General features: G+C 38.7%; 1 protein-coding gene across 1 annotated transcript in view; it reads left to right on the forward strand.

Annotated features, from left to right (window-relative positions):
- The window catches only part of LOC126428046 (intermembrane lipid transfer protein Vps13), a 487,343-nt gene that overhangs the window by 240,945 nt on the left and 228,986 nt on the right, over positions 1-17,412 (forward strand). Inside the window, exon 32 of the mRNA XM_050089923.1 lies at positions 9,897-10,043. Coding sequence (XP_049945880.1) covers positions 9,897-10,043 — 147 coding nt within the window. The remainder of the gene's footprint in view (positions 1-9,896; positions 10,044-17,412) is intronic.

Consider the following 17,412-nt stretch of genomic DNA (forward strand, 5'->3'; position numbering starts at 1 on the left):
ACTGACGGACCAGTGTAACCTGGTTGAATAGCTAGGTGTTGTGTACATAGTTACGCGTAGTCAACACGTACACAACTTTCCCACTAGAGCGCGGCCCGCTAAGCACAACAGCGCAGGCGCAGCGCTCGTCTGTCTCCGCACTACGAGATGGCGCTGTCTTAGAGACGGACCAAATTCTGCTTCCGCCGATCCGCGTATTAATATGTAACGCAGCCAATGAGATTTCTGCTAACATAGAACCTTTCCTCCTCGTGGATCACACTTTCACAGTGATACATGAACGCGCGAGGTATTACAACGAGTGTACAGACCTCCGATTAGTCAGTCTGCATTTGTCTGCACCAGTCTGTACCAGTCTGCATTTGTCTGCAGCAGACTATAGTCAAGTTTCAGTCTGCGCCTAATAAGATGATCATATTCCTGTACATAGCCATGAAGAGAAATGCATGAACACTTTGTCGAGTATCAGAGATATGGGAGAATAAGATTAGCGTATCAAGACCGAAGGAACTTCAGATTGTCAATTGTAAACGGCATCCAGAATCAAGTTAACGTAATGTCATCCTTTTATTGTTTTAATAAATGTGTGTGAAAATTAATCGAGTTCTGTTTAAAGTTGGTCACCGTCAGCCTGCTACTCTAAGCGTGCAAGTGGCATTTCTATCGTCTGACCTAACGGCAGAAGATAAACACGCCACAATAAGACCACGAGATATATTGCTGACACTCGCCTACTTTGTTAGAGCGACAAGTCAAATAATCTGACGGTGTGTGTACTGAAGGTATTACAGTACGCACACCACACTAGGTGACCAAATTATATGAGGAGTGTACACACAAACTGGTGCCAAGGTACGGCAAGTGCCTTAATGTCAAAGGCAATTATGTAAAAAGTAGACAAAGTATGTGTCAAAACACACAGGGTGTACATAAAGTCCGGGAACATTTCAATTATTTATTGCACAAGAACTAAACACTTAACAGATGTCATACATATTGCATTTTGAAGAGAAACTCGGAACTTTTTTTTTACAAACATTCGATTTGTGAACCATGAGTGATCTAGCAATGTCAATATGGTAATCAAATTCTTGCCATACCTGTCCCAGCATGGCACCGTCGACTGTGGCAGTCGCTTCCCGTATTCTGTGCCGGAGTTCTGCTACATAACTTGGTAGAGGCAGGACATAAACCAGATCTTTAATGTGTCCCCACAGAAAAAATGTCGCACAGACTGAGATCTGGTGATCGGGGAGGCCATTTCACGAAACAGGCTGTCCCCTTCTGTAGCATGGCCAAACCATCGATGCAGCAGCTCCGTGTTCAGGTACCCACGAATGTCATGATGAAAATGGGATGGAGCCCCATCCTGCTGAAAGATGAACAGAGTGTCCGATTGCATTTGAGGCATCAGCCATTGTTGCAACATGTCCAAGGAATATCCAGTGACAGTGCTCTCGGCGAAGAACAATGGCTTGTACAGTTTTCGACTTGATAGGCACAAAAAACCTTTACCTTTGGGGAATCACTCAAATTCAATGCATTCGTGTAAATGCTTTGTACCCCAGATTTGACAGTTCTGCCTGTTCACTTTCCCATTAATGTGAAAGAGGCTTTGTTGCTAAAAATCATGTGACCAACAGTGCTATCCCCATCCTCATTCAATTGTCGCAGCTCCGAACAAAACTCAAAATCTTTGTCGTCGTCATTGAGCTTCTACCACTTGCTCCAATTTCAATGGTTTCATAGACAGCTTCTGTCGCAGGACTTACCACACTGTCATTGGAGCCATTTAGAGTTCACGGGATGCACTCTGCACCCATTTCTTTGGACTCCTTATTAATGCCTCTCACAGACACTCCACATTCACTTCACTCACACTGGGGTGTCTGCTTCTCTTTGCTGGGCACAAGCAACCCATCGTAAGGAATTTGTTGTGACAGTGGTAAATGGCCTTCCTTGTTGATGGCTTCTTAACGTACTTGATTGTAATCATCTGTTGGCCAGCTGTAGCACGCTGGCCGCTGTAGCCTGCGCGACTGCTACGGTCGCAGGTTCGAATCCTGCCTCGGATAGAGATGTGTGTGATGTCCTTAGGTTAGTTAGGTTTAAATAGTTGTAAGTTCTAGGGGACTGATGACCTCAGATGTTAAGTCCCATAGTGCTCAGAGCCATTTGAACAGCTGTAGCACACTTGATTTTGTCGAACTCCAACACACAGAAAGCTTGCTCTGCACTTGCCCTGTTTGTGACTAGCACTGACTATTGGCAAATTACCAAACTATGCTGTAGCGGTATACATGGAAACAAAACTTTCAGGGCTTCTCTTCAAAATGACATATGTATGATATCTGCACAATGTTTGCTTCTAGTGCAATAAATCATTGAAAGTGTTCCCGGAATTTATGTACACCATGTATATATTCAACTTCTGTGTTGTTAGTAAAGAATGTCTTGAATTGGCGAAACTTTCATTACTTCGTGGATGACATTCATAATTCACTCACAGTTAAAAGTCTGTGCGGGTAAGAGAAATGAGACCTGCAAGTGTGTCTGCAAGTCACACATCCCCGAGTTTTTTATCTGAACATATTAAAATCTTGTAGACCCTTATAACTCTGAAGCTCTGACGGTAGAATTTTGGTCTACTGAAGTTGGGCCTTTTAATTTAAATTCCATTGGATGCAAACAAAGTATGACCATATTTTAATACAATATAGCCTGTCATAATCTTGATACATTCCATAAATTAAAAATTTCTGTCATAAATAATTAAATGGATTTTATGGAATTTTATCCAGAATATTTCCATAACATCCAGAAATTGAATGAAGTCATTTTCAAGGTATCATGTATTACACACTACTTAAAGTTAGATGTACAGTTTCGTTATCAAAGTTGAAGCATATTGAGGTGTTACATTCATTAATGTAATACACATTGCATTGTGTACTTGCAAAAAATATTTGAGACGAATGTTGAGAGAATCACTGATTTTTATGTTTAACATTATTTGTGATGTATGTAAGCGGTGGTCAAAAAGTTTGCATTTGAGGGCATTGCTTCAGCTTTTATGCAACAGAGTGCAACTCCAATGTAGGTATGTAAGCACGGACAAGTAAGCAAGTGTGGCATTTATGTATTTATGATTTGCACACTGGAAATGCAGGAATGTGAACAATAATGAACGTAATACTTTGGCAACTCTACCATCTGGTGAGCAAGATGTATGAGACAGGCGAAATACCCTCAGACTTCAGGAAGAATGTAATAATTCCTGTCCCAAAGAAAGCAGGTGTTGACAGATGTGAAAATTACCGAACTATCAGTATAATAAGCCACGGCTGCAAAATACTAACACGAATTCTTTACAGACGCATGGAAAAACTGGTAGAAGCCGACCTCAGGAAAGATCAGTTTTGATTCCGTAGAAATGTTGGAACATGTGAGGCAATACTGACCCTACGACTTATCTTAGAAAATAGATTAACGAAAGGCAAACCTACGTTTCTAGCATTTGTAGACTTAGAGAAAGCTTTTGACAATGTTGACTGGAATACTGTCTTTCAAATTCTAAAGGTGGCAGGGGTAAAATACAGGGAGCGAAAGGCTATTTACAATTTGTACAGAAACCAGATGGCATTTATAAGAGTCGAGGGGCATGAAAGGGAAGCAGTGGTCGGGAAGGGAGTGAGACAGGGTTGTAGCCTCTCCCCGATGCTACTCAATCTGTATATTGAGCAAGCAGTAAGGGAAACAAAAGAAAAATTCGAAGTAGGTATTAAAATCCACTGAGAAGAAATGAAAACTTCGAGGTTCGCCGATGACATTGTAATTCTGTCAGAGACAGCAAAGGACTTGCAAGAGCAGTTGAACGGAATGGACAGCGTCTTGAAAGGAGGGTATGAGATGAACATCAACGAAAGCAAAACGAGGATAATGGAATGTAGTCAAATTAAATCGGGTGATGCTGAGGGAATTAGATTAGGAAATGAGATGCTTAAAGTAGTAAATGAGTTTTGCTATTTGGAGAGCAAAATAACTGATGATGGTCGAAGTAGAGAGGATATGAAATGTAGCCTGGCAATGGCAAGGAAATCATTTCTGGAGAAGAGAAATTTGTTAACATTGAGTATAAATTTAAGTGTCACGAAGACGTTTCTGAAAGTATTTGTATGGAGTGTAGCCATGTATGGAAGTGAAACGTGGACAATAAATAGTTCAGACAAGAAGAGAATAGAAGCTTTTGAAATGTGGTGCTATAGAAGAATGCTGAAGATTAGATGGATAGATAACATAACTAATGAGGAGGCATTGAATAGAATTTTAGAGAAGAGAAATTTGTGGTGCATCTTGACTAGAAGAAGGGATCAGTTGGTAGGGCATATTCTGAGGCATCATGGGATTACCAATTTAGTATTGGAGGGCAGCGTGGAGGGTAAGAATCGTAGAGGGAGACCAAGAGATGGGTACACTAAGCAGATTCGGAAGGATGTAGGTTGCAGTAGGTACTGGGAGATGAAGCAGCTTGCACAGGATAGAGTAACATGGAGAGCTGCATCAAACCAGTCTCAGGACTGAAGACCACAAAAACAACAATACTTTGGCAGCCAACTAGAGAATAGATGCTATTATTCTCTTCTTGACTGCGAAAGGACGAACACTAGTAGATATCCATCAGAGAATGAAGAATGTGTGTGGGGTAGCGTGTCTGTGAAAAACCACCATCGTGGAAAATGGTGATGAAGGGTGCTGCTACTTCATGATAACACGCACCCCCATATCACAAATGCTGTAGCATGAAAGTTGCACCAACTCAAGTGGGACACACTCGAGCACCCACCCTATAGTTCTGATCTATCCCCATGTGATTATCTAACAATACCACCACTTGCAAAGTAGATTAGAAATCACGCAGCATATGTTCGCTTTATTGGGCAACAACAAAACTATTGACTGTGTGGATGGTGTCATCAGAATCGAAATAATGAGGTCACTGTAAAAAAGTCATTAATTTGGCACTTATCTTGAATGGATTCCCTCGTAGATTTTGTCGAAGTCATTATGGCTCATCTGGTCGATTCTAGGGAGATTCCACTTTGGCTGCTAGAAGGTCCGGATCTGTATTTTAGCAATATTTGAAGACCTAACAAATTTGTTTTTCAGGAAATTCTTAATGATCAAACAATCCCAGATCGGAACAATGGCATGGTAGAAATAATTTTTGACTTGGTGTTCACGATACCCATTTTTAATAAACTTTTTGTAAATTCACATATACTTCTTCTTAATTGTCACATCATCAAGAAAACAGTTTTGTATCAATCTCCACATATGTAATTTCCAATTTAACCAAACACAATACTTGACTGTTCTTTTACAAAGCGAAATAACAACATAACTTCTGCAAAGTGAAACAAAGACTGCTCTGTGCACATTCACGCCAAAATGATTACAAGTAAGTCAAAGATTATGACAGTCTCACAGAAATGAATACATACAAGAACCATATCACTGTAATATATCGGTACATCGGAGTACCTATACATTAATAAAACCAGATGTGGATATTGTCACAAAAATATGTCTTTTACTTCGCAGAAAAGTAATAAGATATTACTGGTATCGAGAACTGGGGTTGGAGTGCCGAAATGGTCACGTAAATAAAGAACCATTACAATTATCACACCTTCGGTCCCTTAAAAAGGGTTTTAAAGGCTCAACGATTCCTGCAGACAAGGAAGTGCAGCAGGCACTTATTGACTTCTTCATGTAGTAGGACACGGTGTTTTACCAGATGAGTATCTTCAACTTGGTGTGTTGGAGGGATGATTACCTCAATGCTCCCAATAATGTTGGCCAATTGGCATTGCAATTCTGGACTCCACAACCTTCAAATGAATATGTTTTGATCACCACTTATATCATAAAGAAACATAAGTTAGAGTGTGAAGCAAACATTAGAATGTGTGGAATAATTTAGATGAAGTAACAGGTAGCTCTGTAGCGGCTTTCAGTAACACCACAAAACTGTTCTCTGTTACTGCAAATGAAACAAGAATGACTCTGACATGAGGCAACTGATGACAGAAACAAGATGCAGACATAATTGCATAGAAAACTAGGGAAGGGGACATTTTCATCAATACATCTACCCTGCATTTTGAACGCAATATAATGACAATGTCATAACTGGGTAATAATAGCAGCTTAAACAACAATAATTACTTCAGTTAAAACTTCAAGAGAGACTGTGGTAGACATATTGAGAGCGTTCCAGATGGCAGAAATATTAATAATTCTGGTGTAAGTTTCACCTTGCTGTATTATTTAAGAATTCTTCTTCTTCTGTTTATACTCTTATAACTTTCAAGTTTTCATATGAGCATGAATATTTGTTACATAAACATTTGCAGATAAGAATGGAGATTTCATTCACAGTGAATGAGGTTAAACAAAGTTCTACACCAGTGATGTGATCCATTACTAGTTACGTCTTCACGTGTTACTCTTGTCAAATAATGTTCTGAGGCGTTCCCATGAGCTTCTCCATGCTGCACTTGCTGTTGAACTCAAACCACCACACACCACTGAAGGAGTACATGAAACAAATAATACAAGACAAAACAAATATACTATGTGATCGAAAGTATCCAGACACTGTAGCGTTGCTCTTGGGGGACGAAAATAAAAAAGAATTGTTACTTTTTTTTTTTAAATGTCGAAAAAGTGAATATTTTGGTGGGCCACTTGGCAACAGACTCAGGGATTGATTACACTATTATAATAACATATGTTGAGCATTAAATACCTGAATAAGAGCAGCATATTGATATATATTTGAGATCGTTCGGAAGGAACATTATCATTTCTGTGCATTTTTATAGTCCCGATGTAGTCATACCCGGATCAACACTAAGGGAGCAGAAGATTTGTAGACTTTAAAAGAAATGCAACACTACACAAAAAAGCTGGTTCAGAAATAATAGGAAAACGATAATGTTCCTTCTGCCTCATGCTGCGTTCGGCCCATCAGCGTGATCGTAATTTCTGGTGATGAAGTAACACAAAATAATTATCCTTCAGGTAAGTAAGGAGATGGAAATCATCAAGGTTAATTTACTAAAATAAGCACACTTATCTTTGTGCATTTTTTTTTTTTAATGCTACTTACCTTTTCATATTAAATTACAATAGATGACCATTGTGGTTAAATACTTTATACATAACTGTCAAAATGTCCTCTTGATGCTGTCTTTTCGTAATCAGTTACAAGAAACTACATGTTTTCTGATTGGAAAAAATAACAGTTAGCATATTCACTCAATATTTTCACATAAAATATAAAATACAGTTGCGGAACTCAGCAAGTCCGCGTCCGCCTTTCATAGACTACAAACAGTAAAAGGTGAGGTGCCAAAAGCCTCATTTGTCTTGAAACAACAGAATTCTTTTTTATACCATTAATCGATACATGTACATAGATATTTACAGGCACCGCGCAAGAACGGCAAAGATAAAGAATAATAGACTCTGTCGCTGCTATGCGATGGGTCATTTCTTTTACTTTACAATTGTTCGATAACTTTAGGCCATCAGGCATTTACTATTGAGCATATATTAATGTTTGTGAGGCAAAAATTACTAATATTACAACACCTGCCTGAAAATGACTTAAAAGTTCATGACACCCTCCATCGGTAATGCTGGAATTCAATATGGTGTTGGGCCATCCTTAGCCTTGATGAGAGCTTCCACTCTCGCAGGCATACGTTCAGTCAGGTGCTGGAAGGTTTCTTGGGGAATGGCAGCCCATTCTTCACGTAGTGCTGCACTGAGAAGAGGTATTGATGTCGGTTGGTGAGGCCTGGCATGAAGTTGGTGTTCCAAAACACCCCAAAGGTGTTCTATACGATTCTGGTCAGGACTCCGTGCAACCCAGTCCATTACAGGGATGTTATTATTGAGTAACCACTCCGCCACAGGCTGTTCATTATGAATAGGTGCTCGATCATGTTGAAAGACGCAATTGCCATCCCCAAATTGCTCTTCAACAGTGGGAAGTTAGATGGTGCTTAAAATATCGATGTAGGCCTATACTGTGATAGCGCCACGCAAAAAAAAACAAGGGGTCCCCTCCGTGAAAAACACGACCACGCCATAACACCGCCGCCTTCGAATTTTACTGTTTGGCACTACACGTGCTGGCAGTTGACGTTCACTGAGCATTCGCCATACCCACACCCTGCCATCAGATCGCCACATTTTGTACCGTGATTCGTCACTCCACACAGCATTTTTCCACTCTTCAGTTGTTTAATGTTTATGCTCCTTACATCAAGCCATGCGTCGTTTGGTATTTACTGGTGTGGTATGTGGCTTTGAGCAGCCAGTCGACCATGAAATCCAAGCTTTCTCACCTCTCGCCTAACTGTCATAGTACTTGCAGTGGATGCTGATGCAGTTTGGAATTTCTGTGTGATGGTCTGGATAGATGTCTGCCTATTACACATTATGGCCCTCTTCAACTGTCTGCAATCTCTGTCAACCAAGAGGTGAGGCCAGCTTGTAGGATGTTGTGCTGTGCATGTCCCTTCACATTTCCACTTCACTATCACTTTGGAAACAGTGGACATAAAAATATTTAGGAGTGTGTGCTCTCTCATGATGTCTAATGACTACTGAGATTACTGATATGGAGTACTTGTACTTGGCAGTAGGTGGCAGCACAATGCACCTAATGTGAAAAATATATGTTTTTGGTGGTGTCACATAGTGTATTTACACTAATACAAAATGCCCTGTCTATTAAAATGCCTCTTTAGCACATAATTTAAATATCATAAACAGAATAATAATATTAATGATAGACATGCTTGCTCATTTATGTACGAAAGTGAGGGTACAGATAACTTTGCACTTCTAGTGCTCATGTGAATAGTCTAATTTACTTTCCTAAAAATTCTGTACCCTTACAATATACATCTATTCACTGGCATTTAGTCCACATTAGCAGAAGACATCTTCTTAGATAGACAGATTGTCAATGTCCTTTCAACTCAAAAGTTTTGTTGGAGTGAACACCATTTCTAAAAGTGTTTGTTGTGTTAATAACAATTATTATTATCAGTTGCATGTAGTTTAAATAAATGAAAATTATAACAGTGATGCTGTCCTTTAACCACAAAGTAATTATTATTGTGGAAATTCACACACGTAATCTCAGATATCTGCATCAGAGGTGTTATAACCTTTAATCACTAATAAATTGCGTGGATATACAAAAGTAGAAACACTAGTGGGTTACATGTTACTAACTTCGTATCTGTCATTCGACTGCCATGCCGTGACATGCGGCCGGCGCCGTTCATAGCCAGGTGGCGCTCCCGCGCTCGGCCGAGCTGCGGAGTGCCTCTATCACCGTGTTCGCGTACTAACGTAGCGGCACTTTTGAATGTCGTGGCACTGTCACAACAAGAGGAAAATTTTATCCACTGAGTAGTTATTATAATGGATGTATCTGTGGCTGTTCACATTGGTGTGCTCACACATGGTTCAATCAAAAGGTTTTGGTGTTAACATGGATAAGGACAAGTAAGAATTTGCAATGCTGGATGACCAGCTTATATATTACACTTAGTTATTTCATAATTCAGCCAACTAAGGGCACTATTAAGCTAGCATCTACTGCGAGAGTTGTTTTTTTTTTTTCCCAGTCAGATTTTTTCATCAGTGCATCATTCATCTGATCATATGGCAGTGGTTGTTTCTTGGGTCAGAAAATCCCAAATATTACTACAGCTGTTTTGAAGCTGTCTCATTTTGGGTAGTTATCTGGCTGTATACTCATTCACATTCTGACATTTGTGTATAACAATTTTTTTGTATTTTTTCAGCGACCATTGAGTTACTGACTAAAGTACAGGCTGCCTTGACTGCATCTGCCACAAAACAGGATGAGAGTGAGGAGAAAGAGGCAGACTACTCAGATCTCTGGACAGCAAAACCATTCAAAGACACGGATCATTGGTTTCTCATCACAGGTTTGGACCTTTCTTATTTAAATTGCTGTAGCTGGAAACATTGACCTCATATTTTGTCAGTGATGAATTACATGTATATATAACAGTGCCAGGTTTACATTGTGAGATGACTGGTGTTGAATTAGGAGCTAATTCTTGTCTGACATATTGTGTAAGTGGCATTAACATGATGTTTGCTAATTGATCAAATCTTGCACGTGATTTTCTTGCATGTTTTATGACATGCAGTGTGACTAGTTACCATAGGATAACAATGACTCACTTGTAAATGGCAGCAGCACTGAAATTATAATAGGAGGCATTTCAAAATTAATGTAGTGGTTCCAAATGGCTCTGTGTAATTCATAGTCATAGATCAATAAGAATTACAGAAATTTTAAAAGAAATACATAAGACAGTGAATCAGAAGGTTCACACACATTCCAAAACTGAGTTGTACAGTAGATGGTGACACTGTGTTCTGCTCGTGGTCACTTAACTTTTTGAACCTGACATCCGAGGATTTCTTTTAGGTGAAGTATCTGAAATTCTTTATCTAAAACAATAATGGGGAGGATGGTGAATCAGATGCACAACTGATTCACATAATGAACAAACAGTGATTTATTCATTGCATAACATACTTACTAATCCTCTTATTAGTGTACAGGAGAAATGTCAATAATTGGTAATGTAACAGAATTTCTTCTAGCTTGTATGTACAATGGTAGTCTGAAAAGTTTCAAACCCAACCAAGAAATAGGACATTTTTTCTTCAAATTAATTTTTATTTTTAAATAGAATCTTTGTGCACGTCTACACACATCTCCCAATGATGCTCCCATCTCTTTAACCTGTCCAAATAACTGGCAGTATCTTTCTCTGCAAAATAGTTGTTTATGAAGGTGTTGGCATCTTCATTTGATGAAAATTTCTCTTCCATGGCCAATTTTTAGCCAAGGGGACAAAAAATAAGTCATTTGGGTGCTAGATCGCAGTTGGTTGACTTTTGCCCTAGCAACCACTGAGGCGTGAGGTGGCACAGAGCACGTGCCACCCAGTGTGTGGTCACCTTCCTCATTCCTAAATTTTCAGTCAATATGTGACAAACACATTCTGTAGGTATGCTCATAGGTTCTGCCATACCTCTCATCTTAATTTGGTGGTTCTCTAGCACCATTTGTTGGGCTTCACCAATAAAATTATCAGTGTTGTAGTTTTTGGCTATCCAAGACGTGCATCTTCACCCAAGCTGGTACAGCCATATTTGAATTCAGCTGCTGAAAATTTAATGGTGGTGCAGAGCCTCCCATACAAAGCATTCAACTCGTGTTTAATTTGCGTAGGTGTATCGCGTTAAAAAAAAATCTAATGTCAGCGTGATACTTAGTTTTTATCCATTTTTCACAAAAACACTTGCATCAAATCACTGAAACAATTGTCCAACAACAAATACTCATTCGCAGTAGGTGAAATTTTGGTGAGTGCCTAATTACGCTTGTGCAAACAAATATCCCAACTTTTGTTGACAGGTGCTACTATCTTCACAATGAGGTCGGAAATGTTTGTTACCCTCTTATATCACAAGAAAAGTAGTTATTTTGAGAAAGGTCACCACTCCTTCTGTTATATTACCCAGCCACTGTTTATATCTAATGATTTCAGCATTTAAGCCACTTAACTGATGAAGAGACAAGTACTGCCTGTCTACAGATAAGAAGCTGTGCTATTTTGCTTTCTTGAGATTCGTCTGACAGCTGTTTTATTGCATTACAGCTTTACCCATGAATTATAAAATATTATGCTCACCAGTCAAAAATTCTATATTAATAGCAATCTCAGACGTAGCGCAGTTGTATAAGTTACCCGTAAAAAAAAGTACTGCATGAAAGTGCTGTCAGATCTTGATAAGATTTCAAATAATGCAAAAATTGTCAACCTGCTATGTTCAGAAGTGAAATGGTGCACCTCAAAATTTGCATCCTAGGACCACAATGTAATTGGAATAATTCAACTACAAATATGAAGCTGTAACGATTTGTAGGGATATGAAATCAAATTATTATATAGGCTCAGTTGTAGGTAACACAGATGATGACTTTGATTCATTTTTTAGGATGCTGAGAAACTTCAGTCTGTTTACAAATCAGACTGCTTGCAACACTCTCATATGACCTGTCATAGTATATTGCTAAAGTGTGTGGGACCCATACCAAGTAGGTCTGACAGAGGATATTGAGTGTACAAAAAGAACAACGGAACAAATGATGTGTCATTTCTTTTAGCCACAGGAGAACATCACACAGATGCCAAAAGGCCTGAACTGGCAGATGTTTTAAAACAATCCCACAAAAGCCTACATACAGAGTTTGGAGAACCAGTATTAAGTGAATAACCTAGGAACATTCAGCACAACTCCACGTGGTGCAACTGTAGGGACTGCAAAGACAAGATTATGTTACCTACAGCAGTCACAGAAGTGGTAAACAAGCACTGTTCCTGCACTCTGTACGTGAATGGAAGGGGGAGGAGGTCTAATAACAGCTACAATGGGAACAACACTGCAAACCAAAACTTTTATATCACCTATCACAACTATGGATTTGTGTTTAAAACAGGGATTTCATTTCAAAGATGTTATATCCCTGTTCCTATAACAAAATAAATATGAGTATGTAAAAACTAAACACCTCTGTTGTGTATATGACTGGTTGTGTGCCTAGAGGGACGCTGATGAATATAGACAGCAACACTAATGAGCCTTTACCTATTACGGTTTCATCCGAATATGCCTCATTCCTTCATCTGTTTGTGTAGAAATCAGTTTGCGTTACTTTACAGTACATTCTGTGCATCGAGCAATGTGTTTGTACACCTGATCAGGTTGATACCATATTTTCTCCTAATGAGGCAGAACGAGGAGAGTGAAATTAAAAAAATGTTTTGTAATTGTAGCTCTGGATCAAGATGACCATTCTAGTAGAACAGTAGCAACAAAAGATGGTTCAAATGGCTCTGAGCACTATGGGACTTAACTTCTGAGGTCATCAGTCCCCTAGAACTTAGAACTACATAAACCTATCTAACCTAAGGACATCACACACATCCACGCCCGAGGAAGGAATCGAACCTGCGACCGCAGCGGTCGCACGGTTCCAGACTGTAGCGCCTAGAACCGCTCGGCCACCCCGGCCGGCAACAAAAGATGGCATAGCCCAATCTACAGTGGTGTACATACTGCAGCAGTTCAAGCAAACTGTGCCAATGCAAGGCTTTTGCAATCTGGAAGACATGGAGTAACATCATACAGGGAAGATCGGTTTGTATGTGTACAGAGTAAATGTTGGAGGACTCGTACTGCACCTGAAATTTGTGAGGGAGTAAATAGTGTACAAGCAGCTCCAATCTCTGTCTCAACAGTGCAAAGCTGTCTTCGTGAATGAGGTTTGAAGGGGTACATAGTGGCCAAAGAAACCTTTTACAGAAACAAAATAAGATGAAGAGATTTCAGTGGGTACAGAAACATAAAAACTGGGGTGTGCAACATTGGTCCAAAGTGTTATTTATGAACAAATCTATATATGAAGTATTTGGAAGCCATCGTCAATTTTTGATCATCAACTTGGTGCAGATTGTATGAAGAGTCAGTGTGTGACATCAGCAATGAAGCATGGCGGGGGGTGGGGGGGGGGGTGGGGGGGGGGGGGGGATCGTCAGTTGTGGTGTGGGGATGTTTTGCAGTTGATACAGTCAGCGATCTAGTGAGAACTGATGGGACATTAGTGAAGGAAGTATATCCCAAGATAATGATTAATCAAATTTGATCTGGCAAGGGGCTAATTGGTTGTGGGTTTGTTCTGCAGCAGTGCAGCAGTATAATGATTCAAAACATACTTCCATGTTGTGCAGAGTGTATGTTAGTAGAAAAGAGGAATGTGGGGATCTGAAGAACATGATTTGGGCAAGTGACTCATCTGACTTAAATCTCATGTTGAACTGTAACAGAGTAGGGGCTTGATAAAAAAAAAAGTTATACAAATAAATAATAATAATAATAACAATAAAAATAATAATAACAATAAAAATAATAACAACAATAATAATAATAAAAATAAAAATAATAAATAATAAAAGAATAGTCCTCTGGTATGTTCTGCCAGTCGTAAAAGGCGACGAAAAGAACAAACCACTAATAGGGCTAACCCCCCTTTTAGTGTGATTAGTTGGTTCAGGACAGAACTAAAGAAGCCTCGGACAAGCACCGTCATGATCGGGGACGACGCTTGAACCCTATGCCCGCCCACAATGGTAACGACACTGCTAGCCAACTGGAAACTGATTTAAATCCAAATAGAGATGTTTTGCAGGATATGCTTCCTGCAACCACCCTAGAAGGAAAACAAAGACAGAGGATGAGATGGTCAGATGAAGTTAATCGACACCTCATGTTCTGTTATTACCAAGCAACAAACCTAGGAACCAACACAACTGGATACAGATTACAAGTATACACAACATTTATTACCAGATACCCAGAATTAAAATTTTCAACAGAACAACGACTAGCTGATCAGATCCGTGTAATAATCAAAAATAACAGGATACCCCAGTCAGAATTAGAAAACATCAAACAAGTACAACAAATACTGGAACAAAATAATGTGCAATCAGAAGAAGAAGAAAATACAGTAACGGACTCAAACATCCCAGAGCAAACAAACAAAGAACAACAAGCATCAATTAAACAATCACAGGAAAACGATATCTTAAGACAGCCACCAGAACAAGCACAAATAGAACACGAAGTGACACACATGTTAGATATAGAAGAAAAATTTCAGTTGACATATATAGAATACAAAGACACAAATACAGACATTAGACCATTCTTGAATAGACCGCCAAATAACCCACAAGTCGAAACAACAATAAAAACTATCAACACAATCATACACAACAAAATAAATGAAAACACAACTATGGAAGAGTTACAACTACTGGTTTATATAGGAGCACTCACTACACTAAATATACACACTAGGCAGAGATCAGAACCAACCAACCAACACACACACACACACACACACACACACACACACACACACACACACACACACACACGAAACCCACAAAACCAGCATGGCAACACAGGCTACAGATCAGAATAGAAAAACTGAGAAAAGACATCGGACAGCTAACACAATTTATAAGAAATGAAATATCAGACAAAAAACGAAAAAGGTTAGGTAAAATCTCACAACAAGAAGCGATAGAGCAATTAGATGAAAAGAAGCAGAAATTACAAGCATTGGCCAAACGACTTAGAAGATACAAAAAAAGTGAAAATAGAAGGAAACAAAACCAAGCATTCAACACAAACCAACACACATTAAAATAGACAATCCACCAAACATAACAGACATGGAACACTTCTGGAGCAACATATGGTCCAACCCGGTACAGCATAACAGACATGCATGGTGGATACAAGCAGAAACAGACACATACAAGATGATACCACAAATGCCTGAAGTGATAATTTTGCAACATGAAGTCACCCAAGCAATTAATTCTACTCACAATTGGAAAGCCCCTGAAAAAGATAAAATAGCAAATTTCTGGCTAAAGAAGTTCACCTCGACACATTCACATCTAACTAAATTATTTAACAGTTACATTGCAGACCCATACACATTCCCTGATACACTTACACTAGGAATAACTTATCTGAAACCTAAAGATCAAGCAGACACGGCAAACCCGGCTAAATATCGCCCCATAACGTGCCTACCAACAATATACAAAATATTAACTTCAGTCATTACACAGAAATTAATGACACACACAACACAGAAAAAAATTATAAATGAAGAACAAAAAGGCTGTTGCAAAGGAGCACGAAAATGTAAAGAGCAACTGATAATAGATGCAGAGGTGACATATCAAGCTAAAACTAAACGCATACATTGATTACCAAAAAGCTTTTGATAGTGTACCCCACTCATGGTTACTACAAATATTGGAAATATACAAAGTAGATCCTAAATTGATACAGTTCCTAAACATAGTAATGAAAAATTGGAAAACCACACTTAATATCCAAACAAATTCAAATATCATCACATCACAGCCGATACAGATTAAGTGTGGAATATACCAAGGAGACTCATTAAGTCCTTTCTGGTTCTGCCTTGCTCTGAACCCACTATCCAACATGCTAAATAATACAAATTATGGATACAATATTACTGGAACATACCCACACAAAATCACACATTTGCTATACATGGATGATCTAAAACTACTGGCAGCAACAAATCAACAACTCGACCAATTACTAAAGATAACAGAAGTATTCAGCAATGATATAAATATGGCTTTTGGAACAGACAAATGTAAGAAAAATAGCATAGTCAAGGGAAAACACACTAAACAAGGAGATTACATAATGGATAACCACAGCGACTGCATAGAAGCAATGGAAAAAACAGATGCCTATAAATATCTAGGATACAGACAAAAATTAGGAATAGATAATACAAATATTAAAGAAGAACTAAAAGAAAAATATAGACAAAGACTAACAAAAATACTGAAAACAGAATTGACAGCAAGAAACAAGACAAAAGCTATAAATACTTATGCTATATCAATATTGACCTACTCATTTGGAGTAGTGAAATGGAGTAACACAGACCTAGAAGCACTCAATACACTTACACGATCACAATGCCACAAATATAGAATACATCACATACATTCAACAACAGAAAGATTCACATTAAGCAGAAAGGAAGGAGGAAGGGGATTTATTGACATAAAAAACCTACATTATGGACAGGTAGATGATTTAAGAAAATTCTTTCTGGAACGAGCAGAACTCAGCAAAATACACAGAGCAATCACTCATATAAATACATCTGCTACACCATTGGAATTTCATAACCACTTCTACAACCCTTTAGATCACATAACATCAACAGATACGAAGACAGTAAATTGGAAAAAGAAAACATTACATGGCAAGCACCCGTATCATCTAACACAGCCACACATCGATCAAGATGCATCCAAAACATGGCTAAGAAAAGGCAATATATACAGTGAGACGGAAGGATTCATGATTGCAATACAGGATCAAACAAAAAACACCAGATATTACAGCAAGCATATTATTAAAGATTCCAATACCACAACAGATAAATGCAGACTTTGCAAACAACAAATAGAAACAGTAGATCACATCACAAGAGGATGTACAATACTAGCAAATACAGAATACCCCAGAAGACATGACAATGTAGCAAAAGTAATACATCAACAGCTTGCCTTACAACGTAAACTTATAAAACAACACGTTCCCACATACAAGTATGCACCGCAAAATGTA

This window comes from Schistocerca serialis, chromosome 12 (assembly GCF_023864345.2).
Source record: "Schistocerca serialis cubense isolate TAMUIC-IGC-003099 chromosome 12, iqSchSeri2.2, whole genome shotgun sequence".
Lineage (NCBI taxonomy): Eukaryota > Metazoa > Arthropoda > Insecta > Orthoptera > Acrididae > Schistocerca > Schistocerca serialis.